The sequence below is a fragment of the Cyprinodon variegatus genome, unplaced genomic scaffold (genome assembly GCF_000732505.1).
Source record: "Cyprinodon variegatus isolate N-32 unplaced genomic scaffold, C_variegatus-1.0 Scaffold241, whole genome shotgun sequence".
Classification (NCBI taxonomy): Eukaryota; Metazoa; Chordata; class Actinopteri; order Cyprinodontiformes; family Cyprinodontidae; genus Cyprinodon; species Cyprinodon variegatus.
Genome location: NW_015150694.1, coordinates 568,266 through 595,837, shown reverse-complemented (window position 1 = coordinate 595,837; position 27,572 = coordinate 568,266). Strand labels below are relative to the sequence as shown.

The 27,572-nt window shown below is 35.9% G+C and overlaps 1 protein-coding gene across 4 annotated transcripts in view; it reads right to left on the bottom strand.

The window, feature by feature from the left end:
- Nucleotides 1-37: 37 nt before the first annotated feature.
- Nucleotides 38-27,572, bottom strand: part of LOC107089138 (protein kinase C and casein kinase substrate in neurons protein 1-like) — a 32,226-nt gene continuing 4,691 nt past the window's right edge. The window contains exons 1-10 of one of the 4 annotated variants that reach the window (XM_015381736.1): nt 23,745-23,764; nt 11,534-11,660; nt 7,391-7,547; nt 6,353-6,588; nt 4,332-4,484; nt 3,733-3,908; nt 3,525-3,645; nt 3,038-3,162; nt 2,571-2,764; nt 38-1,219 (exon numbers count right to left, since the gene is read on the bottom strand). In XM_015381736.1, coding sequence (XP_015237222.1) covers nt 1,209-1,219; nt 2,571-2,764; nt 3,038-3,162; nt 3,525-3,645; nt 3,733-3,908; nt 4,332-4,484; nt 6,353-6,588; nt 7,391-7,547; nt 11,534-11,593 — 1,233 coding nt within the window. In that variant the 5' untranslated portion in view covers nt 11,594-11,660; nt 23,745-23,764 and the 3' untranslated portion in view covers nt 38-1,208. Of the gene's footprint in view, nt 1,220-2,570; nt 2,765-3,037; nt 3,163-3,524; nt 3,646-3,732; nt 3,909-4,331; nt 4,485-6,352; nt 6,589-7,390; nt 7,548-11,533; nt 11,661-16,055; nt 16,080-16,180; nt 16,427-23,744; nt 23,765-27,572 lie in introns of those variants that run through there. The other 3 variants (XM_015381733.1, XM_015381735.1, XM_015381734.1) reach the window with 3 other exon arrangements.

Sequence of the window (27,572 nt, the reverse complement as noted above, 5' to 3'; positions counted from 1 at the left end):
TAGCACAACATCATATTTTCACATTTCATACTGGATTCCTTGTCAGGATCATTTAAAACTCTTATTGATAAAATACTACATCACTGTAGCTCAGTTTTTCTTTGAATTCCAGCTTGTTTCATGTTTTAAGTATTTTTTAGTTGCTTAAATATTACCCAACATACACACATTGATTTAGGGAATTCTTCCTTACAAAATCTAGATATGTTCAATAATAAGTACACATAATAAATTAGTTATCCACTCTTACTTGTAGCTTTCCTGCAAAGCAACAGAGATTGAGAAAATGCAGATCTTCTGTTTTTTTTAAAAACATTTTGTTGTTGAGTATGACATGGAGGATACGTCAGGATGATGGAGAAATATTAATTTTTAATAGAACATGGCTGCAGTTTTTTTGGATCACAAAATAAAGCTTTAGGATCATTCATACAAACAAGTATATTAATCTAAAACTGGCACAGAAATAGGTCATTTTGGATCACATGAAATTTGCCACCTTTGATTAATAAGAATGGAACAATTTTGCAACACAGAAGTGTAAACAGAATACCAACATCCAGACTAGAGGTTTTCCTCATGCTATCATTGCTGATTCCATCCCCCAAATATCATGCAATCCACCCTGAGCGTCCAAGCTCTACGATTAAATGTATGTGCTCCGTATTAAAAATATAACAATTTTATCTTTATGATTATCGGAATTTCTTCCTCTTAAGTTTTTAAGTTTATCATTATCACAGTGATTATTAAACATGGAAACAAGCCAATAACAGTGTACATTTATCAAACCTAAACAATCAATGAATATCCTTCTTCAGCTGGATAAATTGAGATTTTTGAATAAACGTCACATTATAACACAAGCATCCAAAATTACTGCCTAAAAATTAAATAAGCTGAAGAGCTGCAGAAGTCTCTGTGTTTGCAATGTAGATGACATTTTCTTTTTATTTTGGTGATATTCAAAGATTTTGCTACTCTTTTTCTGATTGAGCCATTGGGTGAAATTAACCACAATGATAAGAAACAAAATGGAAACAACCAGCTAGGGTATACAATGTGTTTTACAGGTTCTAATCAGTGTTATGAAGGACAGTGTGATATAATGGATGAGTCTGAAGGTTGAGGTTCATCTGGGGAGTGCTCTTATTGCGGTCTAGGAGAGTCAGGTTGAGCCAAATGACCTGGTTAACTTAGGACCTCCCCTAATCGGTACCTGGAAAAAACAAGGAAAGCAAAAACAGGGAAGAATGGATAGAAGGTAGAGATCAAGTAAGTAGTGAGGGATGAAAGCAACAAGGGAGAATGACGAATTGGATTGATTAGAGTGGGTTTTCAACTTGAGCTTGTGAGTCGCTAAAATTAGCTGTGGTTAATTTCTGTATAGTAAAACTGTGCTGTGTTGAAATAAGATTGACTTGCATTGCATTGACAGGGTGTGATGACAAGAATAAAGAGTTAAATGAGGAGATAAAGGGATAACGAATGGGATGATCGAAATGCAAATGAAGGGACTGGGAGCAAGAAAGAGGGTGTTAAAAAGATGACTTGCTTCGTATAAGACTTACCAGCTCTTTAGAAACCACAGGATAGAGTCACGCTACCAAACCTGATATTTAATGCTGTACCTCCACCCCCCAAAAAGGTAACCCAAAACAAGCACAAAAAGCACATTCGTAGTGTCTATATTCTCTATATTTCCATTAAATAATAATCACTGTTCTGGGAGTTATCAAAAAGCTATAGGTCTATGGTTTATCAACTTTAAATACATAATATCTCAGCAAAATTCTTTGGGATTTTTTACTTGTAATGTGGAAAAAGTAGAAAAAAGTTTAGGATATGAAAACCTTTACCAGATTTTTATTAGCAACATTTTTTTTGAAGCAACGCTGCATAACCTTTGAGCAAAGTATTGGCTTCATTTTAAATTAAAAAAGTTTTTAGGTCTACATGTTTGGCACACATTGACGCTCTGTACAGGCTGATCATCATGTAACTGGTCTGTAACCAGTCTGCTGGGCCAAAGTGGTCTGCTATCAGATTCCTAACATAGAAGGAGACTGTTTAATTTTGTGACAGTGCAGTGCTGCCAGCAGCTTTAATGGCCGCTAAACCTGGGTGTTTAAGTTCTAGCGCCCCTGGTGGCTAAAAGTTGCACAGTGTCTTTGAAAAAAGACTCCAGCAGTATTTTATTTATTGTAAATTCCAACCCATCCAGCTATTAGAAAAACCAAATCATTTAATTTGCTATCGGATGATTTTTATCTGGCACGGCTTGACTTTTAGCCTGTCTGGAGACTTTTCTCTTGTACTAAATGTAATGCGCCTCAGGAAATTATTTGAAATGCAGCAACTATTTCTAGTATAAATAAAGATAAAATAGAAGAAAAACGTCAGTTCTAATAAAACAAAGTTATTATTCAGAATTGTTTCAATTAATCATATTTTTAGGAGCTCATTGGACCAGGGATGACCTAGACTTACACAGGCTGTGAAGAAAGATGCGTATTAAAGGCGACAAGGAAAACTACAGATAAACAGCACTTCCTGTTAAAAGCACTCACCCGCTTTGAAGCTGAGCTCGTCTTGCTCCTGACCTTCATAGTCATAAAGCGCTTTGACTCTCACACCTTCGCCAGACTCTTCATCAAAGGGATTGGACCCTCCATTTGTATCACTGCCTGAGTGAATGCCCTTCTGTTCATCATCTGACCATTCATTAGAGGAGTACGCCTGGTTCTTGTCATAGCTGCTCACACTAAAAGAAAGAAGAATCATATAAACATGTTTCACACACCTGGATAATTCAAAGGGCTGCCTTTATGGTTACCACAACATATCTTTAATGTCTTGTTCATGTTGTTATGATGGCTAGTGAATGCTTTTTGTACTAATGAAGGCAAAGACTGCATACTGTGGGCGGATATAGCAACAAAGTCTAACTAGTCATGTATCCTTGGAAAAATTAAGAGAAATAAATCATAAATAATGAAATGCATCACTAAAAAAAGAATAAAGATCAGGCAGTAACCTTCCGCCATCTTCCGCTTGAACTTTGCCTGCTGGTGCCTTGACACTGGTCAGCATGACATCATCATTAAACCTCTTTGACTTGTCTTTCTTAGAGATGGAGTGAATAAGATCGGGGTTGTACTCCTGCAAAAATGCCAATAAACAGAAAAGTAAATCAACTGAATAATTGGACAAATGGATGAGTATTTGTTCACTTAACAAATAAATATATATTTTTAAAGATTATGTAATTACTTCAAAATTTTCAATGTAGATCTTTAAATGTATATCAACTTAATGTAAATTAAACTAAATTGACCTTAACCTGAGTTATAAGGGTTAATTCTCTGTTGGTTAGCATGCATAATTTTATTTTGGGTACAACTATGGCAAGATATGCAAATAAATAAAAAAAACAAAAAAAAAAAAACAAAGTGCTTTGAAATAAAACAAAAATATAATTACAGAAATAAAATCTTAGAGAAATAGATAATGGGCAACAGTACCTCAAACCTTGGCCAGTTCATGTGCATGCCAGGGCCATGGATATTACTAAACCACTTCAGATCTTCTTCAGGGCTAGCTGAGGTAATAGCCCGCTCAAGATCTCTGTATATCGTGACGTAACTTTGGACAGAAAAGAAGATTTGATGTAAGCATAGAGAAAAAGCAGATGATATGTTTTGACTTCTGTTTCATGCTAAGCTCACTAACTTTTGGTTCTCTGTGAGGTCGAGGTGGCGTTTGACATCCAGCAGGACCTCCCTGAGGAAGCTCAGCCTCTTCTCTTCAAACTGCTGGCACTGGTTGAACACCTGCTCCATGTTCTCCATGTACTGAGGGGTGCAGTTATTCAGCTCGTCCAGAACCTTTTCATACTTTTCCTTCGTCTGTGTGAGAGCACAAAACACAATTAAAAAACCTACTATTTAGAAGTCAGATGTTTTTTTTTTTTTAGAATGTATTTTCGACAGGTTCTAAGTAGAATGTGGCGACTGGTGTTTAAATGTTAATTTCATCGCTGAGCTAACATAATTTGAAAGCATAAAAAAATTGTTTTCTGACGGAGTTAAGATAAATCAGACATTTGATGGTTCGAGCAATAAAAAGTGATCAGAGTCCACTTCAAGAGAAGAGTGGAGATGTTAGAGAGAAAGGCAGGTGTGGCGCTCAATCACTTATTAACCATGTTACCTTAAACTATGAAGACTTGAGATTATAGCATTGCAGCTCACTTGCCTTTAAATTTATTAGAGGAAATAGTATATTTACATAGTGATAAGCACATGGCTGTTAGAGCGGATATAGCAAACCTTCTGTGAGTCTTGTTTGCACTTGTCCAGTTTATCCTGTATTTTCCTCTGCTCAGCTGGTGTTGTGCCCTCTCCCTTTATGTTGGCCTCTCTTGTAGCAGCCAGCTTCTCCTCTTTGCAGGCCATGTGGTATGACTTCTTTGCAACCTCAACCTGAAAAGCAAAGTTAAGGCAAAAAAAACAAAAGAATATCAGGGGGTTTGCATTTAGACACAAGAAATGATTTCAAAGAACAAGTTTTAATTTAAATCAGTGTGTCATCAGCATGGGTTACCTCAGTGAGGTCTATTATAATGAGGTACAGTAACCTCAGATGCAAACAGGTTGAACATTACCTATTACCTTTATATTCATAAAGCCCTAATATGCCAGGTTTTCTCTGCTCTAATTTTTCCTCAGCTCTTTTAAAGGTTAATCAACAGAATTTAACCAAAGCACGTCTGGACTGGGACATTGCAACTAAAATTATTTTGATATTCATCCTCTTGTTTTGCCGCTTTTGGAATTATTGCTCTTTGGGTGACTAAACTGCAGCCTACCCTTAGCTATCTGTCAAATGGACACATTTTTGACTCTATAACATTTTGCATAAAAAAAGAGGCTATGTGTGACCCTCTGACAAGCAGAAGCCCAGATCCTGTTGCTCCAATAGCCTAGATCATCACTCCTAAATCACCATGCTTGACAGCTGGTATACTGTTTTTAATGATGTGGCAGAAAACTGCTTGGTTTTCTCCAAGCATCGCCGATTGTTTTGATCAAACATCATTATTTTAGTCTCCTCCTTTTTTCTGAATGTCTTTTGGTTCACTTAGAGACAATTTTGCAAACATGTGTGCTCCCTGATTCCTTTTAGATAGAGGATGTTTTCATAGTCAGCCCTTTTTACAATTCATACATTTTATGCCTTTTGCGAACTACAATGAGATTAACGTTAACAGTAATCATATTATATACGTTGTGCGCTGTTGTTGAAGTCTTGGGTTTAAAGAGCACTACATTATCTGACCTTGGAAGGACTTTATTAGGATGTCCTGGGAAGATTTGCAAAGGCTTTAACGAGTCACAATTTGAGAATAACATTTGCTTTTGTAAAATTATCTTCATGAAATTGTTTGCAAATCAGCTTTTAACCCTTCACAGAAAATGGCATGAATACCTGCCTCTAAGGAGGTCTATCCTGTCTGTCATAAGGAGTCTTAGGATAGACGGGCCAGCAACTTAAGCTCCTACTTAAATACAGTCCTTTACAGTTTCTCTCTTTTTATGAAATCAATTAAAAGCAACAAGGAAAACTTCTAATCAAATGGAAAACCTGCAAAAAAAAATTAAAATCGTATAAAGTTGTCAACTTTCTAAAAGACAAAATCCTGGATTATCTTGTCTCTTGCTTGTCTATCTCTATGCTTGTCAGGAAAATGGATTTCTAGATGTTGTTCTGGATAATGATTGGCCAGCTGCCCTGTGCATATTAATGAGCTTAGAGCAAGAGCAGAAAGCTCTCTGTGGTGATATCTGTAGACTTAACTGGTTTAGCTAAGTTCCCTGAAACCAGATAAAACCTGATACCCCATGCATAATGAACTTGATTTATGGTTGACATAAGGTAAATGGAAAAAAGGGCATCTATAGATTACCGCCATTGCAGATAAATGATTTGGTCAAACAGTAAATCTTTCACAATCAGCTACAACACAAGGATGATTAAAAGAGCTATATGACCATAGGAACCTTAAAATTGTAAACACTGACAGCTACAGTCCAGAAGGTGTAAAGTTGTGTCTGTTGAAAGAAAGTCTTTAACTTAGGACCTACTGGAATCAGCACAAAAGTTTGACTGTAGCTAAAATAAAAATAAATCACATAAGCATGAGGTAATAAAACTTTTCCTATATGTAAGCAACCCTAGTAATGTTCTGAACAGCACTACCAAATCACTAGAGAACATAAAAAAAACAACTTAGCCTTTTGGCGACTTTGTAATAAGTGACAGCATCTTTACCTCACATGTTACCTCTTACCTCTTTCAGCTTCTTGGCCCAGGGTTTCTGGGCCTTCTTAAAGCCTTCCTCTGCCTCTTTGGTCTCCTTGAATCCTCCCATCATCTGTTTGTGGTACGAGTCTTTCTGCCAGTTCTTCACCTTCTCAAAGTCTATGTTCATTAGTTGGTTCTTCATGTCCGTGTGGAGGTCGCTGACCTTTTCCGCCTCACCCATCATCGCTACCCAAGCTTGCTCCACTGAGCCGTACTGTGGGCCTAGTGAAGGAAATAAGATCTGAAGCTTTACTTTGAAATAAAACAAACATATATTCTCCCACAGATCCTATCTATTCCTCCAGTCGGATTCGTTCAAAGTTTTCTAAAGAAAATCCAGCTGATTGCATCGACTCTCGGGGAGTGGCGGCCTAGTGGTCAGGGCATTTCGCTAGGAATTCAGAGGTTCTGAGTTCAACCCCACTCCCACACACAGCGTTTTATTGTCATTACACTGTCACAAGTACAGCACAATAAAATTCACTCTCTGCATTTAACCCATCCCCTTGAGGAGCAGCGGGCTGCCATTTGTGGCGCTCGGGGAGCAGTTTTGGGGTTAAGGGTCTCGCTCAGAGACCCAGAGTGGCAGTCTCTGAGAGTGGGTTTCGAAACTCACAACCTCAGGATTCCAAGCCCTATGCCCTAGCCACTAGGCCACCACACCTGCCACCGCAGAGCTCACGGACTCTGGGTCGCTGAGCAAATACCCTTTACCCCACACTGCTTCCCGGACGCCGCACAATGGCAGCCCACTGCTCCCCAAGGGGATGGGTCAAATGCAGTTCATTTTGTTGCTCTGTAATTGCGAAAGTTTAATGACCACAAAAGCTGAAAAAAAGATCTGTGTACATTTGACTGTCAAATTCTCATTAGGACATAAAACATAGCATGTTTATTTAATTTGGAATAAAATGAAGGGGATAAAAGAAAGAGAACAGGAAACAAATGATTGAGAGGAAGACAGTGAATACATTAGCAACAAGCAAAAAAATGAAATGCATGTTAGAATGGACCAGAACCATACCTTTATCTACTAGCTGCCTCCATCTCTTGGACCAATCAGTCAGTTGCTGAGCGTAAGCTTTCTCGATTTTGGCCCGCTCCTGGATGCAGTTCATTAGGTCATTGCAGAGTCGATTACCGTCATCAATACGCTTCACTGTGCGCTTGTAGTTCCCAACCTTAATAAAAAAATAATCGCTGGTAATTTTACTGTTACTTACTAGTAATGAATCAAATCAATCGGTTATTGTGTTTTATTTAATCTCTTTATATTATGTGTATCTTCAGTTAAATATAGATTCCCTACATACAGTTTACAGCTCCCATTTAGTACCAATTTCCTTTCAAAGCATATGTCAAAATTCAGTACAGTCATATAATCACATTTAAATTACATACACTGTAATTAAATCTAACACAAGGTAAACAAAGTATTTCTTAGACAGTTAAAATGGGAGGTGGATTTAACTACAATGGCATAACATTAAGAAAGTCCAATCCAAAACAAAAAAGTTCCAGCAGACGCTATATAATTCACTAACTTTAGATTTTCAACAAACCTTTAATACAATTGAGACCAAATTGGTGACGAAAATAGTGAGCATTAGACTGGAATGTATTGGAATGAAATTAATTGATTTGGATTGAATTTAGACTGAGCTCAATTCTCAACACAGTCCTTGTTAAAAACACACTTATTTTAACTATTTAAAGACCCATCGTGTGAGCCTGAATGACATCTAGTGGCACAAACTGTAAACTGCATCCAACAAAACACCCAACGTAGTGCATGAGTTGTGGCTTCTGGGTAGGACGTACACAAAACATTGTGTAGTCTTTGGACAGACATATATATATATATATATATATATATATATATATATATATATATATATATATATATATATATATATATATAAAACATATTCTGTATCTTTTTTTTATGTTACATTAATAAAACAAGGTTAGAAAAATTAATTGCTTATTCCATTAAAGGACCCACATTGCTCACCTTCTTGGTTTGAAGATAAACAAAAAGGATTATTACAATTTTAATATCTACTTACTATATGCTTTCTTATGGAAATTTATAGCAATACTCTGTGATTCAGGTTTTCCTGATTCTTTAACAAGCTTGTAATAACTCTACCTTTAATTCTAAAGGCTTTTACTAAAAAATTCCTTTATCATCTACAAACTTTTAAATTTATATTTTGAATGGTTTCTAGGTTTATGAACAACGGATTTCAGGTTGTTACTTAAATCCTAAAACTGCCTTGTTTTTTTCCTCCCCCTGTGTGAGATGTTTGTTTTCTATCCCCCAGCCTGCAGGAGATCCACTGAATCAGCAGGAGAAGCAGCAAGAAAGAGACTGGAAAGAGCAGAGGCTGTTGCTGCCCTGTGAGGAGTTAAGCAATCGAAAGTAAGAGGTGGGTTTACATCATTTCATTTACAGCTGTCTATGGGCACAGGAACAAGCCCCTCCCAAAGACATTGTTTTCAAAAGGTAAGAAGCTGCAGGGATTTACAATTGCTTTTCTTCCGCTAAAGCTCAGTGTTTGACCACTATTTCCCTCCAATGTTTCTGAAAAAAAAAAACTTTCAACAAACTTTAATAGTGGAATAAAAGGTAGCAGATAAGGGTGCATAATAGTATTCCACACCAGACCTTTGCCTCGCAGCAGCCCGCCGAGTCAGCAATCAGCACTGCAGCATCTTTACTGTGATGCAGACACTGTGATGAAGTGACTGAGTGCTGGAAGCAGACATTTTATCCTTCCCATACTGATTTCTAAACACAGACTAAAGGAGGTGAAAAAGTCTAAGATTAAGTTTGATTTTTAACATAAAAATATGGAGTAAAGTATCCACTGTTTAGCTTGATTTTATGTGTAATGTCTCAGAGAGAAGGAGCTTGACAAGCTGCTTACTTTGAAGTGAGGCTAGTCTACTCCAGCTTTACATGCTGTGATCAGGGACCAGCTCTCATAAATAATGGATCTGCTTCGGGGAACTTGTAGCTCAAATAACCCAAGACTCTTTGAGGAGAAGAAAGGCTGTTGCTGATGTAAGTTTGTTAGAAAATCCAAAAGATCCATGACACTGGCACAACATGGCTACATTTCTATTTAACAATACGTTCTATCATATAAGCATAATTTTATTCCACAATACAGGAATACTTTTAACAATAATGTTCTTGCCTTTGAAAAAAATGCATTATAGACACTATTTCTACTATTTTAGCCATTTATTACATAATTTCTGAATATAATCAGTTTTAGTTCTTATTGGTTGTTATCTTTATTATTTAAGACAACAATTTTGTTAAAAATGAGATTTTAGCCTAATGTTCTGCCTCTGTAGTGTATTCCAGAAAGTACCATGTAGAAAATGATGCCTGCCTCACCTATATGTTGATTTGATCCCCTTGTCTGATCTCACAGTGTTAAAAAGACAACAGAAATGACTGTTCAGAGCTAATTATGGTTTCATAGTCAACACGTTTAAAATATACATATTTTTTTTTGTATTTAGGTTTTTGCACACCAATGTTTTGTTTTCCCTTTTTTTTCTTATTTTTTCCCCAGTAGATTAGGACCACCACAATCTGGACTTTTTAGAACAGAAAAAAATGCAAAATTTAGGAAAGCGAGTTTCCGTCTGACAGCACTGCACAATATTAGGACTCGCCAAAATGTTTCTGTAATGTTTCACTGGTCACCACAATGCTACTAGCCTGAATAAAGCAATATACATGCCTGAATGTATTATAAAGTACTTCCGCACCATAAAATAAGCTAAAATCCATATTTTCTTTGAGTTATAAATATTACAATCTCAAATGTTCATTTATTGTTCTAGCAACCAGCATATCCAGATTGATGTGCAATTTGGAGGTGTTCGCACTACTCCGTTACTGATAAACCCCACAGAGAGTCCGTTGCACACTGATATCTATGTATAGGGGGTCTTTGTTGTGGGAAGAATTTGGTTTGGCAAGCCAGGGAACAGAGTAAAATGATACCCATAGCTGTGGTGCAAACTGGAGTTCTGTACCTTACCATGTTCCTATAGTGGGATTAGAATAGAATGACAAAAAACTGCTATGCTCTAGCAAGTTTCACAGGGAGTACAGTGCATTTTTGATACAAAAACACAAGACCTGTCTATGATGTTGCATGTATACGGCTTTATTCAGACTTTATTAATATGAAAGGAGAATTACATCAATCTTGGATGCTGTAATCCTTTATTTATTTATCCTCTATCATCCATGTTCCATTGTTTTTTTAAGTATATTTCTTTACTATTTATTTCCTCTGTCTACTTCTAGATGACTGAAAATTTAGTCCAGATATCTGCCCTTTTATAAATCCTTGTATCATTTACTTCCGGCTTTTCCATCATATTTTAATGTTTTGTAAACTATCTGCCTTTTGCTAGAATTTGGATCATACCTTCCACCCAACAGGAAAACAGATAACTTTCCTCATTTATACGTTACTTTTATTAAAAAAGGAAACCTGTCTGTAACTTCTTAAAGCAGTAAGGCACCAATATGTCCAAGTGTTTGCCACTTACAACCAGCTGAATAATTAGATGAAAATAAAGGTCAGAACAGAAAGGAGAACACTTTCAAATCTAGATGGAATATATCTAGCTGTCATTCTTATTAAAAACAAATGAGTAAATAACTCAAACTAAACGTCTAATAATTAAGCTAAAAGGGAAGGAAATAACATAAGGGAAGCAAATGCTTATGACAGGATTATAAGTCCTGGATAGTTTTCTGCATTCCTAATTTTGCATTTAAATGAGTGGACTTAGTTGCTTACTAATCTCATTCTTGATTGATGGCCGCAGGATGCTACCGTTTGTCATTTTGTTGTGAATTTCTATGGGTGTAATTACCAACCAACCCAGTGTGAGCTACCTGAGATTAGTGAGCCCATCCACCTGATAAATCTGGTGCTATGCTTACTGTCGAGCACACACCTGATTTATGTGCAGATGTGAGTCTAAGACACGCTGATAAACGAGGCTACAAATCGTATTTCTTCTCTCCTACCCACATGAGGAAGGTCTGCCGGTAGTTTATCACAATACAGTGTCACTTTGGGTTCAGGTCTAATCTGTCAAATGCTGCAGCCCTTTTTCTCACCTCCCAGAAACTGTCCGTGGCACCCTCGTGGCTGCCGTACTCATCATACCCTCCAGACATGGTCCCAGATTTGGCAGGGTGGCTTCAGGCTATGGGGGGTCTGCGGCAAAGTGGTCCTCCTCATGCACTGCCCAGAAGGATGAGAAATATGTTAATCAATGAGCTGACAGAAGAATTGGATGCAGGGTGTGATAAAATAAGGTATCTTTTAAAAAATGTCAAATAGATTTAATAGGTTGGTAAAATAATATAGCTTTAGTTCAAATGTTTCAATAACCTAAAATGTATTATTAATAAACTTTATGCGCATAAATCAGAGGTGAGTAGTAAGTAGTTTACATTTCCGCTTACCCCAACCATCACAAATATCTTGAGCTATTTGGTGGTCAAGTAAAAATAAAGTAAACCTCAATGTTTGCAGGATGTTCTTCATCCTTTCCTGACTTACTAAAACTGATTCTATATGTTTATGCTGAAAGAATGATTAAAAAATGTTGTTGTTATTTTGTAATCATGTGTTTTTAATTGTATATCTTTTTATGGATGTCCTGACACAACTTTTTCATTTCCTATACGATACTATTAACTGATATTGACCAAATACGATATCAGCATGAATCAAACATACTTTTATTACTTATTTTGTATTGCAGCATATTAGAAAGGGATTGATCAAGTCATATTACTTGAACAAGAAACAATAGCCAAGAATGATACACACAAGAAATCTGACTCCTTTATTTCTAACCATGTTAAATAAACTATGAACAGAAACTGATTATTTTTACTATATTTATTAGTATCAGAGATGCTGGCCAATATATTCTAATACTAGTTGTATGGCTGATCCTAGACCTATATTGGATCAGGTAGTCCCTACCTAATATGTTATATCATTTGGAATACCAGAACTTGCACATAACTCTCAGTATAATTACATCATTTTAAACATTAAAGAGACATTTTGTAAGTTTTCACTGAAAAATATCTTTAAAATAGCCTTTTTATTTGAGTCTTTACCACTAAAACATCATTTAATGAGCAGACTGACACCTCAGTAGTTCAGCACCGATGCAGCTATAAGCCTGTTACATATTTTCCTATTTTAACTTCAGGTCAGAAGTTCTCATTCTGTTCAGCGGATGTGACGTCAAGCCCCTCCATAGCAAACTATCAAAGTGTCAGATTCAAAACTAATTCAAAAAATGTTGTGGATACTCAGAAATGACCGACATCCAGCTCAACTTGGACACCAATGGGAACTCCAAGTGAGAAAAGTAAAAAATGGAATAAAAAATAAATCCTTCTTAAGTACAAACAGAAACTATGAGAAAAAGTAGAATAGTGCTGCAGTTATGAGTTTTGGCCACAGGGGGCAGTATCGTTAAAAAACTCCATAATGCTTCTTTAAATCAGATGTTTAGAGCCAACAGTTGCTCAGTAATTCAGTAGCCTTTTCATAAAGTATATTTTTAATCTTACTTTAGTAATTTCTTGGAGTAAAATTTTCTGCTTGAGTAAAAAAATCTAAAATAATGCTACTCTTACCTGAGTGAACATTTTGAGTACTCTAGTAACCACATCTTATATAAAAGCAAGGTGAAATATGATGCAAAGGTGAGGTAAATGAAAAATGAAAGGAAACTCAATTATAGCTACTGTGAATACAATGCTGATAAGTGAACTACTGTTTGATCCATAAATGTCACATATTTACAACCACAAGTTACCCTATGAACATTTATTTCAAAGAACAAAGAAGATCTGCACACCCTTATCTAACTGCATGAGGCATAAGGATTTGAAGTGCTCAATATTTAGTTTTAGCTCAGAGTTCTTGCTAGACGAGATTAAGAGATTTTTTTTTCCTTTTAGGTTGTCCTATTACTCACTTTTGAGTATAAAGACTGAAAAAAGCTGTCATGGTCAGACACAAGAAGGTACTGCAAAAAAAGGAATAAAAGCTACGAAAACCCAAAGAAAAACTCAGAAGGATCTTCAGAACACTGTCCATTGAATGCAGGTTAAAGATAAACAAGAAACAATGGGGTCAAAGCAGCAACAGAATAACTTTTTTTTATTACAGTTTAAAACCGAGCTTTATTTTGACTGGATGTCTGAGACATTTCAAACAGCAATATTAACGTAGCTTCGTAAAATTAAATTATATATTAAATAAATTAAATAAAATTAACGTCGCAAAGCTTTTTTTTCGAATGAACTTTTATTTAATAAAAGAGAGGTTGATATTTCAAGTTCCTGTTGATAAGCAGAACGAAGCAACAATTTAAAGTACAATCATAGTTTCCTACACCTGTATTACAGTTGTCATATTTATACTTAAACATTGCTAATTGAAATATATGGCTTTTTGCATAACACACAGACGAAATGGCTAAGCTAGAAGTGGATGAACAATCGCTGTTTTCCTACTAAATTAATAAAAATAAAATGCAAGATCTTTTCTGTAATTTTTAAATACCTGTTTAGGCTTCAATCCCATGCATCTTGTAAAACAAGAAAGTTTAAAAAGTTTTAAACAAGTTTAAAAAAGCTGCAGATCTCAGACATGAATGTAAGCATGTGTGGTAGGAGCTGCAAACCATAATTACACAACATAAACAAACAATGTTCCTCACAGAGCAGAAAGCGGGATGAAATGGAAAGCGAAAATGCAAATCAAATGGATTTGAAGTATCAGAGCAACAAGGAGAAAAGCTGTTATCATGGTGTTTACTCCGACAGCAGCTTACGTGGAGTCTCTGCTGAATTCTAAATACCAATGAACAGATGATATAGGGAAAGCATTTCATGTGAAAAGGTTGTTGATTGATGCAATTTCTAATAAAGGCTTTCTTTAAACAAAAAAGAAATGCTGAGAAAGAAACACCTTGCTTAAGGATCCATGACAAAATTGCCTGATAAATAAAGAACTTGACAAGATGAGAAATGAGGTTATTTACATTCTTGCTGAGAGCTAAATGAGACGATCGATGACGTACTTATATCTGTTGCTGCATGAGTTGCAGGTGGGAATTAAAAGAATCACTACAGGAGGAACAAAGCACCACCTATCAGGACAATGTTTAATGTTTGCTTTAATAAATGAAAATAAAATAAAGAATCTTTTTCAGGATGTCCTCTGACCACCTTCTGTCTTTAATCTATTATAAAGTGTACTATAAGCATTTACATTTAAATGAGTAGAAAACTAAATGCCAATCAATCTATAACTGAATTTGCAGAGCAGGGAATCCAAAACTGACTGAAAATGCAAGATGTCAGAATTTATATTGTAGATTTCATATCATGATCTCTAGAGAATAAAGTATTCCAATGTTTTATTTTGTCTAATTAGAAAAGCAGTATGAGAAAAGCAGTTATTTGTTGAGAAGCAAGTGATTACCCTGCGTCCTAGTTGTACTCAGCTTTAGGTGTTCATAAATAGTCAACCTTTAGTATTTGTTTAGCTCTGTGCAGCCTCTGCTAACTTCATGTAATGTTTTATCCAATGCAAAAAGAAAAAAAAAGTTCTAAAAAATCTATTGCTTATAAATATATCCTTCAAAGAGCATTTTCTAAAATGTCCATCTATAAAACAATGATCCCCAATATAAAAAAAATAAACAATTTCGCTGAGATTTTATATTTGTTAGTTAACACCCACATATCTATTCTTTAGGTTTCTTTGTCCAAGGAATCTCAGCTCACCAGCCTTTTTATGAAATATGTGGATTTTCAGACTCTAAATTTTTTTATTATGTTAAAAGGCGACATAAAATTGTAACTAAACAGAAAACTGTTTAATATAAACCAGGCGTATATGAAACAATAGAAAATGAAGCGGCGGTGATTTGTTTTGATCTGAGCTGAGGTCAGGGGGAGGGGAGAGAGCTGTGCGAGTATTTGGGTCAACCATGGACTAGATTGGAGCAACATAATTCACAATCTGAAGGCAGAGTGAAACTAGGAAGTTGCTTCCAAAAAAAACAAAGCAACAACAATCCAGATCCTGCTTGGATTGAAAGGTGTTTCCTCTTTATATTAGGAGTTTTAGAGCAAAAACAAATGTTTGCTCCTGCAGTGAAGCTCCGTAGAGAGGGAGCTTGAGGAGTGGGTGTTTATTATGCTTGGTTGAGCCATTAGCTGCACGCTAAGAGGAAAGGGGGGGCTTTTGTTGAACCTTGCCTTTTTTTAAAGGAAGGTTGCAGAGTATGAAAAAAATATAAAAAAAACATTGACTGACTTTTGTTTTTTTTTATTTCTTATCAAAGCTAAAACAGATTAAATAAACCTATCAGAAATCCCTGACTGACATAAAGCCAACACAGAATCAGTAATGCTAGAACCCAGGCAAAAACTCAACTAAAAGACACATCCTCTGATGTTTAGTTACCATCACATCACTTCGTCTCACTCTTCACTTTTTCCTTTTTTTTCTTAAAGTGAACAGCAGCTACTATTCAGCATCCACAGCATTTACAGACAAGCAGAAGCATCCATATAATGCAAGCGTACAGACCATTCCCATCACTGCAAGCCAGCTGCACCAACATGTCCGAGTAAGGAAAAAGTCCAACACAAAGGCAGTGAAGACGCCCAGAGAACAGGAGCACACAGCCCCCCACAACAGCAACAAAAGCCTACCTCCAGTCCTCCATGAACAGCAGCCTAGGGTGCAGCGATAGAAAAAAGAAGCACGTGGGCTCCTCTGGCAGGCAGTCCTGCTCTCCACCGCCTCCCCTCCCGTCTGCTGATCTTTGCTCTGTGTTGCTGGTCTTCTCAGTGGTGCATCAGCATACAGAGCAGGAGGAAAAAGGACCAGTATCTTTTTTATCAATGAGCCCAGAGTGCTGTACAATGTTTACATATGTGTGTTTCCCACTGACGGATATCAATCCATATGCTTTAATGGCTCAGAGGATGGCAGAGGCAGAGATGAGGGGGGTGGGGTAGGTGATGCTGATTCTTGAGAGTAGCGTTGAAAAAGATTTGGTGCAGACGCAAGACGTGTTCAATTACCAGAATTAAGCAGCATCATACATCACACAGCATCATAGCTTTACTTTCATAGGATTTATCAAGATTTTCCAACAAAGCTGCTAAATACCTCTTCACAAGCTGCAGATATTAAGGACTTTGTTACAATTTAACTGAGTTAGCCTTTTTGTATGTTTTTTTTTTTTTTTTTTTTACAATTTTGTTTGTTTATTATCAAAATAGATCTCTCTTGTAAAGGTTTGGATATCAGTAAGACATCATGTATAAATAAAGTTGAAATGAAAAAAATGAAACTGTTAACAGGACAAGAAGAACAGAGAATACATTATCTTCAGAAAAAATAAAGAGTAATGGTAGGAAATGAATAATTTACTGGTTCTTGACTGGTTTATTGCATAACAGCAGATATGCCAGCATGCAAGTTTCTTTTCTAAGGTAAAAGAAATTCCATCAGACATAATCAACAGCAGCAAAAGGATCATTTGTTTGTATTTTGGCTGCTTTTATGATATTATCAAGAGAATAAAGATTAAGCTCACTTTTTATAATGGATTTTACTTGACCAAGTTTCACCATTTCACAAATCTAAACCCAAAACAACCTGAACTACAAGACAGCAGCATACATTTTATTATTATCATCATCTCCTTTCTATCTCTTCTTTCTTTCATCTTTTCTCTTTTTTTTCCTTTTCTTCTTCTGTTTTTCTGCTCTATTTACATTGCAGTGTCCATATAAACTGTAAAACTCCCTGCATAATTATAATAAAGCAATTTATATGCATGAAACAAGTGGAGCAGTATGGTAATTGCCATACTGCTCCACTTGTGAAAGTCAAATCTTTTGGGCTCTTTTTGGCATCAAGACTATTATTCTTATTGCCACATTGCCAGACAGGACACTGTAAAAAAAAAAAGAAAAGCATACATTTTATATTTGAGGTAGATTTTAATTTGGTAGTTCAGAAATTTTGAAAGAGAAGCCATGGAACACCACTGATGGCATGATTGTTTTCCTGGTTTTCCCTACAAAAAAGCCAAAATGGAAATCACAATATCAAAATGTTAGGTTGAAGCAACCCTGAAGTAAAATATGTAAGCTCTTAGGAATTTCCTCGTGACTGGTTAGCATGTCAGCGCTGTTGACATAGCATCTATAAAATGATAAATAATTAACCTATGATGACATCCTGAGCAAATANGCATACAGAGACTGATCTGCAGCTTTAGTTGCCTTTAAGGAGCATTCTGTCTGTGTGGCATTCTCAGCTGTGGCCTGAAAGTCACAGCAAAAAGGAGCAAAGATGGGATGGCCTCAGCTGGAGCCGACAGAAGACGGGCCGCTTGCTTTACTGCGTTCAAAGACTCCCACCGTAGGCCTCTACATCCAGGAATATTGAAAAGCAAAACAAGTCTCTTCAAAGTTTTGTTTTTTTTTTGCTTTTAAATTGCAGCATTGTGTCGCTGGGAATACTTATATTCTCTTTTTTTCAGTGTTTCTGTTTGTATGACAACAGGACTTACTTGTGCTCCTATTAATTTATTTTGTCAAAGGGTAAGATGCAAAGCTTCCATCTTTGGAGCGAGATAGGAAAACTTTAAAGTAAAACCATAGATAAAATGAGAGTAAGTTCACAACATAGAAACTTAGACTTAAAATCTATCGATATCACATACCATGTTGTTTCCTCATTACCAGGGTCCCTTTTCAACCTTGTTTGGCTATTTTGTTTAAAATCACAATTTAATCTGATAAAAATTAACCTGAAAATAAACCTACTTCCCCATTCCAGCCACATGATACCAAGCTATTAGGCTCCAAAACAGAGTGTCACTAAGTAGGCTAATGTTTTCAAAGTATTTGTGTTTTGCCCTGAGATTTTTACTTACATTTGTTCTTTATTAACTTTACAAGTATTCTCCATGGCTGCAGAAAACCTCTTAAACTACATGTTTGGAGAACTGAAAGGTTTCTAGATAATTAACACAAAAAACAGAACTGAACCAGGACTGGAGGCGAAGATTTTATTTAATAAGTACCATCTACACTATATGTTAAAAATGATCTGTATAAAATGACCGGGAAGCAGAAAAGGTGATCACAAAATGTATTCCTCCACTCTGTGTATGGAGTTTTGAATAGTGGCTAGTTACTGTAACAGAGGGTTGCATGTCTACTTTGTGACTGCTGTGTTGGGAGTTCACGGGATTGAGGCAATAACATCAAAATAAAGCATTTGCAAGGGAGACCCAAAGACAAATGTCTGAGGCCTTTGGAGCAGGAAAAAAAATCCTCTGTCAAAGTCAGAGGAAAAATTAGTAAGAAATGTACTGTAAAAGGAACAAAAATCAATCTAATTTGTAATTTAGGATGGAAGTAGCATTCCGTATAAAAAACAAGTCATCTCCATTTCAATCCATCTGGTCTCCGGTAGCTTTCACCTCCTGTTCACAGCTCCTATCCCATTAATTTTCATCTGGTCGACAACAAGAAACCTTTCAGGTTAGGACAGGAACTCCAGACCACTGTGCTGCTCAGCCTTTAGCTTATGTACATGATTACTTACTAACAGACACAAACAAGTTATAAAAACTGCTTCTATAAAAAAAACAACTTTCAACTTACTCGTTCACATAAAATTTATTTTTAAGCATGAAACAGATTCATTTCTCTAAAATTCCTCCATATAAAGCAGCTATGTTGTATTTATTATGGGGCTTATGTAAATCCAGCTGTTTAGAGCATAATATTGGTGTTAATTAGACTATAGTGCCATCTCTGTTAGGGCAGTGGGATCAAGATGGAGGTAAAGACAACTTATCTGGGAATTATACTTGATGTTTTCATATTTCTTAAAATAAAATGTTATAATTTTATCTTTTTTCTGTTTTTTTTTTTTTATTTTGTTTAAGGCACTTTTAGATAGGTAAATAGCATAAAAATATCATTGCCAATGTTTTAAAATACTATCATTACTACTGTCTCAAAATGCATGGCTTAGAACTTCATCTTTCTTTTATGACTGCTGTCAAACTGCCAGTAGTACAGTACAAGCACCTAGCTCATTTTAATTGGGCAGTAGAAACCTGTTTGTACTTGCAATCTTTGTTGCTAACCCACAACACATCCACTTACTGCCCACACAATTCAACACTCCTTATATGGATACTTTAATGATCAAATCAATCAAACAGAATGTCATAATCTGGTTAAGGTTGCTTATCCATCATGGCGCCTACTCAATCATCAAACAGACAGATTAAGTCTATCAAAATTCCTTGAAAGTTTGCATTTTCCAGTTATTTCTTTTTTTTACTGTTGTAAAAATTATCAGCCAAACAGAGATTAACCTAGCTGAAAAGGTTTGCCTATAAGATCAAACAACCTAAGGGGTCTTTTTCATACCCAAAAAATTGTGTATAACTAATAGAACTGAACAATATTTAAAGAATGGTATATTTTCTTTCTCATTTTATAAGAAAATGTTGTCAGACATTTAGTTTTTTCTGAAGAAATGCAAGCAACACATAAAGCGACATACCTCTTGTTTGACCTAACAGTTAAATGGAGAGAAATCAATTAATGATTAAAACACCCTCATTCACATGCATACACAAACCCCACCCTCTTAAACCCCCTGAACACACCTTGTGGCTGTATAATTCCAAAAGAGCTTTGTCTTTCCCCCAGGACAACGTTGTGCTGCTATCCTCATTACATTTAAAGCATATATTTAGAGCCAAGTTCATCAATAATTTGCAGCGCTGTGTAAACAGATAGAGGAGATGGCAAACCAGATGCATGGGCTGAAACTCTTTAAGGTTTAATGTAGTCTTGTGTCATTGATAAATTGAAAATTATAAAATAAAGAAATGAATCAACTACAATATGCTGGTGAAGATTCTCAGTCATCAAGGTTAAAGTCATACCAAAAAAGTTAAAAAACAATCCACTGGACTTTGTACAGTATCTATGTTTGAAGACGTTCCGATTCCCATCCAATTCAAAATGTCAGAAATAACGTTGAGTTCTACTACAGTTTACTGGTCATCGAAAGACCTTTCTGACGAAACATACTGCAGATGTTAAAAACAAATAGCTCAGATGGAAACGTAATCATCTCACTAAAAAAAAGTTTGCTTAAAAATAAACAAAAGAGGGAAGATTTACTTTTATCCTTTGTACCAGCGAATCTTTCCTGCTTTTTGCTGGAATGTACAATCCAAGTCTAGAAAGTAAAAAACTCTGTCTAGTTTTCCTTTTCCTGTTCACTAGACCGGGTGATTAGTCCCCAGTCTGTATCATGGAGCAGCGGATGCTTTTTACTTTCAGGACTTCAGGATTATCCTCTGAATGTCAATTTATAGGATGGGATTTTATGGATATTTATAACAACAGGAAGAATATAGAAAACATTCTATCAAATTATATTGCAATTCAAAAACAAGGTATACAAAGTAAATGAAAACAAGGCGACCAGTGAAGTGAAACTTCTTTTCCATTTTAATATTCATGTGTCATCCATAATTGACGCTGACCCGTGATGATGTCGTCACCCTCTACAGCAGGGTCATGGTGTACTCAAGGTCTAGTCAATCAGCAGATACAAAATTTTATAAACAGACAGACAGACAGACAGACAGACAGACAGATAGATAGATAGATAGATAGATAGAAATAGAAATAGAAATATAACCCCTAAAAAACAACTTTTTTCAGTTTATAAACACATAAGATGAGAACATAATCTATGACATCTATGACAACATGGAGGCACAATATGGACAACAATACCTCATTCAATCGAAAACTAGACAGCTTTCTGTGTAGACGGTTATCAGCTTATGGGAATTTATTTTTAAAGTCATTACTTATCCTCGCTGATGTTTTTAATGTGGTTATTTAAGTGCACAATTGCACAAAGGAAATGCACTAACAAACATCCTTTCTGCATACCCATTCCATATACATACTCTAACAATAGGGTTTATGAATTAATCAAGGAATCGATTCTACAAGTGCTGTCAAAGTCAGTCCCCATCCTTTGTTATATAGTTAAGGTTCAGAAGTGCTTGAAAGCTGAGACATCTGATAAGATGGTGGTCAGAAGTTTATAAAAACTGATACTCAGCAAACTGGCACATGAATTGGGGACTGGATTAATTTAAAAGATTTTTTTTAGTTTGGAGAATTACGTTAAATTCAATTAAAATTAAAAAATAAGCTCAACTAAATTTCAAAACCAGAACTGGATGAAGATGTTTTAATTATCTATAATCCCCTAAAGGCTCAAAATAAAAAAAATAAGAAAAAGAAGCTAAAGCATGTGCATCTATCCCATCATATTCATGTTTTAATTTTGTTATAAGTTTTAACTTAACCAGGTGTGATTTGTAGCCATAAATACATTTCTGTACTATTCTGGTATTTTTTATAGGCAGAAAAGTTCATTGCTTTTTTTTTATTTTTATGTATTTATCTATTTTGGTTGGTTTCCTGGAGCAGATGTGATTTTCAGTACAGTAGTCCTTAAGATTTTCAGAAAAGCTTAGAAGAAAGGGTCTTCAACAGTAAAATCCGACTCAGCCCTTTTTATTCCAAACTCGATTTCTGGTGTGTTTCAGATCATCGCCTTGTTTGAAATCAGTGGTGTCTAAGCTTCAAACATCTGACTTTAACCATTCCTGCCATATAAAGGTTTTTGATTAGATTACTTACGAAAAAAAAAAAAAAAATGTCATAAATTGGAAAGTACCTACAGAGAAATGTTTCAAACCTATCTGGTGTGAGAAGATATTGAATAAAATAGAATGGACTCTACTCCAAAACTGACAGCTTAAAACATGACTGAAACTTGCAGTAACATGAATAAACCAAAAGAGAAAATCAATACGTTCAAGGCCGAATTATCCAATTAGCAAGATGGGTACAGGCCAAGGGGCCCACACCCACAAGGGACTCACAAGGTCTTATCCATATATGGCAGCCAGTATCAGGCTGTTGCTGATACTTACTTGATATAAATGATAAATAATAAATAATACATAAATGATAGCAATAATAATAAAAAATACTTTGCCTTATACTTTATATGGCAGCTATTAACCAATAAGACACATGCTGTCACCACAACTTAAAACAACTTAATGGACATTGTCAGGCAAAACTATTGTAACCATGGTAGGAACAACAAGTGATGAACTGATTTCACTCTGAGCTATGGAAGCCCAGCAAGTGGACCGGTGAGAAAACTTCAGATTTTCCAATACCTAAACCCCCAGAAACAAAACAGTGTGAATAATTGATCTTATCAATAAATGGCCCAGCCCTAGGGTTGGACAAAACAAAACCAAACTGGGTGCCCACAATAACATAACGTGTTTGGAGAAGTCAAGGGGCTGACAAGCCAAATCAGATAAGACTAAACCCTCAATAAAGGCAATGGGATGCCCAGAAGGACTTTGGAGGGAAGAAAGAAAAGGTTTGTTTTTCTACATGTTTCTTTTAAACACGTGGCCATAATCTTTTACACTAGCTGTAATTTGACCAGAGTGCTGCATCTTATCTGACTTGGTGATCGACTCTTCCCAGTGGTTTGGTACAATTCGGCTTTGTTTGACAGGTTTGCTACTTTTTTCTTTTGTTTCTGTCTATTTTCTGTGATCACAGCATTGTTTTTTTATCAGTGTTTTTCTGTTGCATTATTTGGGGGTAGTTGTATGCTTTGGAGTTTGCACCAATTGTGTGTTTTGTCCTGCTGCGAGTTTGTTGTTCACTGTGCGTTTGCACCTTTTGGCCAACGTACAATTTAACCTAAAATGCGTCATTACACAAAGCGCTTACTTGACCTGGTAACAAGCTAATTCAGGTTTACAGTAAGGTACCTTTTCTGTCTTTTCTTATTCCCTGTTATCCTGTTTGCACATACATTGTAAACAAAGGTATCCTGTGCAACAGCAATAACTATATTGGGTTAATACCTTGACAACTGACCACTATGCATTTCTACGTCGATTTACAGGCAAGACTGGGAAACCTTCAAGCCCTATCTGCATAAATCTCAATTTACCTTTCATTTTTTCATCAACACCTGGATAATTAAATTACATAAGCAGAGATTAAGTCCAGTTAAATTAAAAGATTAATCGATTAATCATGGTTTACATCAACAAAACAAGTATATTAACACAGATAAGAGAAGATACCAAACCTTGGATGCTGTTTCTCCAAATTCCTCACTCCGAGAGATTTCTTAAACCTTCACGTCTTGGCTCATGTATAAACCTGTACCTGTATAAACTCGAGCAGTCTCACCTGCCTTTATACACTCGCTCTAAGCCAGAAAGAACTTTGACATTCCCTTTAGAGGACACATCAGTCCGTCAATGATTAGCTACTTGTCTAGGAGGGTGGAGACTCTGGACACACAACGGTCATTCTCAAAAAATATGCTTCAAGTTCAGACAGTGGTGTTCTGCAAAGTTAGGTTTATCACAGGGATTAGGATGGACAGGAAGGACGGATAAGAGACGGCCACATGGGTGCTCAGATAAAGCCTTTTGTGTGGAGTGCAAACAGAGATGAGTCGACATTAGGGTATCAGTTTGCCCCGCTGCATTTGAAAGGACAATAAGAATTGCTGATATGGAGATTAGATGGTCTAAGATAAACATTTTAATCAGTTATTTTAAACTTTATTTAAAATACATGTTTAAATGTGTTTTTTCATCACATTAAGATAATGACATATTCTCATCCGTCTTTTATGATAACAAAATGAATTAGATCGGTTACAATGATTGATGCACAAAAAGTCAATAGCCACCTGCTGACTCATTGAGCAGGATGGTTCCCTCAGCCACTTCACTTTAATAAAAATCAACAAAATATTCAGTATCTACACAGGCAGACCAGCCACTCCTCACTGTGTGCTATCTCATCTAATCATGTTTCCTCCCCCAGGGCTCACACTATTTGACCTCGCTCTTATATCCATTACCACAAGAACTAATTTACAGCCAACGACAAACACTGCAGGTCTCCCTTTTTTTTTAAGCCCCAGATCAAAAAAGCAATCTCATAACCCAGTTGATTTTTCCTTCTGTTTTGATTGTCTGATCCTTTTTATTGTTTTCAATGAGCTGTTTCAGTTGGAAAGGGATTAGTGCTGATCAAACCTCAAACCAAAATCTATTTTGGGAAGAAAATGTGGATTTCTTTTATGGAGACTAACGAATGCAGATGTGTAAATACAATTCAGAAGTAACTAGATGAGGTTTTATGGTGGTACTTCATTTTCTTAACTGAGCTTTATTTTGAGCCTCTTAACTCTATACTCAAAATCACACCTTAATAATCATCAAATGTCCTTTATTTACAGGATAAATAAGGTATTGATTTCAGTTCAGTTTGATAGTCCATCTAATCTCAAAGCTTCAGTTTCTGTACATTAACTCCAAAGGATTAAGTGAAAACTTTATTTGTGGACCAAAATCAGACAATTTCCAGCTTGGTCTGCCTTGACTACTTGTATAAACCAGCCAATCAAACAGCCACTCAAAATTGCAACCTTTTACCACCAGTTAAGACATTTATGTGCTTAAACACTCTGATGTGGACACTGTTACTGTGGGGTTTAAAGCTAGCCACTGATCAGGACACGGTGGTGGCGCAGGGGGAAAGCATGTGACCCATAAACAGAGCCCAAGATCTGACTTGGCCAGAACGAGTTAGATTTCCGGCCTGTTGATCTTTGGCACATGTTTCCCTCCTTTTACCTCTCTCAACTCCTTTCCTGTTACTTTTAAATCAAAACTGCTAGTGCCAAATAAAAGATTAAAAAAAGAAAGAGGCTAATCTGAGACACTCTGAGGCTGCGAGAGAAAGAAAGACCGTCAGGTGAAAACAAAAAGCAGAGTCAACTACAAAGAAGCTGCACCTTTTGATCCTTTTAAGCCTTCAATCTGACTGACGTGAAAAGTTTGCTGGATTTAGAAATGTTGGCAAACATTTGTAAATATCCAACTTAACACAGATGTTCTCTAGGAAATAAACAAAGAAACTGCTTTGCAATACTAGCAGTACTATCTACTGCCATAATATTTGGTTCTAAAGAGAATTTTATTTAATCTTTCAAAATATTAATAAAACCCTGTTGTACTCTCAAAAACATCTACAGTAGTGAAGCCACATCTTCTCTGTACATAATCATGATATTAGTGAGGTTATAATAAACCATGGATGTCCCTCATATCTTCTTATGGCATTGTTGTCAAACAGAGTTGAGAATCAGATAAAAAGTATTGGTAGAGTAAAGCTTTACAATAATCAAAGATCAGAAATTAGTCACTAATATTTGGTCAAAGAAAACTGTAGAAGCCTTTTTTTTTTTCAAAACACAGAAACAGAAAGCAGACTTTTGAAGGTATTTAAGTTTAGTCTACTAGTGGGAAATAAAGCTCAAATATGCATTAAGGCTTAAACTAAATATTTTAAATCTTGCTAGGTAGTTATTAACTCTACCTAAAAACATTTAAATAAATGACTGCTTTACCTGTATGTACAAGCTTGTGCTTATAAATATATCATTTAGTGTTTCATAAATCATAAGGTCTGAAGAAATGGATCAATAAATAGTTATAGGGTAGAGCTACATGAGTGCTTTGCATCCATGTTTGTTTGTAATCAATGAGTGGTGGCAGAGTGGTGAGGGAATTTACTGAAGCCTGTAATTTAGCTGCTGGAGTCGAACTGTGTGCGCATTCGGAGCCCCCAATGAGCCCAGCATCAGCTGAGCACAGCCTGGGGTGGGCCAAAATGGAAGTGACTCATTTAGAGACAGTGCAGCTGCTAAAAGCCCTGAAAGGTAAACACTCACACATCCATGCACAAATGAAAGCTTCTGGTTGTTGTTCTCATGAATGAAACCTCCTCAGGCAGCAAGATCTACAGAAAGCAGACCATCATGATTTAATAAAGTAAATGCAAACTACACACTATTGTTAAATCAGCAAAGTGTCAAGCATGACTCACAAAATCCCCAGAAATGTTCTTAACATTATGTCCCAGCCTTGTTTAATACAGCTGTTGCATTTAGATACAAAAACAACTTTATATATGTGTGAAGGCTGTAGCTATCTGACTTAAACCTTTTTATACATCTCTCACATGAAGTTCATCAGAACAGACTCCTCTTTAAATGACCTCTGCTGTTTTCTGGTAATCATCACACAGAGCAAACTGAGGAAAGAAAAAGGTTGCTTAGCATAGAGTCAGTGTGAGCTGCAGACAAAAAGTACCATCTCCTGCAGAACTTCTGTATGAATGTCAGACCTTCTGATCTGCAGCTACCTTTTCTGTGCAGACATTAGATTCATAAGCATCCTGAAATCTTTCACTGCTTCTTCGTATTTTGCATCATCATACAATAAAACTGTATAAGGAAAAGCTTAAGTGGTTAAGTCTTAACATTGTCAAAGAGGGACAGTTATTTAAAAGCTAAATAGCATGCACATGAATGTATTTCCACAAAATTTTGCAACAGTATCTGTGTTTCTTTTCCTTTTGAGGCTTCTGTATAAAATGTAAATAAATTCAACAGCCGATTGTAGTACAGCATTTCCAGGAGATCCACCTGGATCTAAAATTGGAACTAGAACTATTTGAACCAAAAATTTGCAACAGAATAATATTTAACTTGTAAACTGTTCATTAAAAATAAATATGGTTAAATACATTTTAAAGAACGAATACTTTTACATTATTAATTCAATAAATGCATGTCTTTAGCAGTAAAAGAAAATCACTTAAAACTTGGAATTAAATGTACATGCTTTTCAAATAAGTTATGAATCAGAACAGATTTGATAACAGTTCCCATGGCTTCCACAGCTTTCCAGACTTTAATTATGCCTTAATGGTGTGGTTTAGAGTCAGATAAACAATTTAGTACTTCGTACATTGGCTGATATGTTGAGCAATGGTTGTGCAATTGTGTAATTGAATTCTTAAGATTAAAGAGTATTTAATACAAATTTAA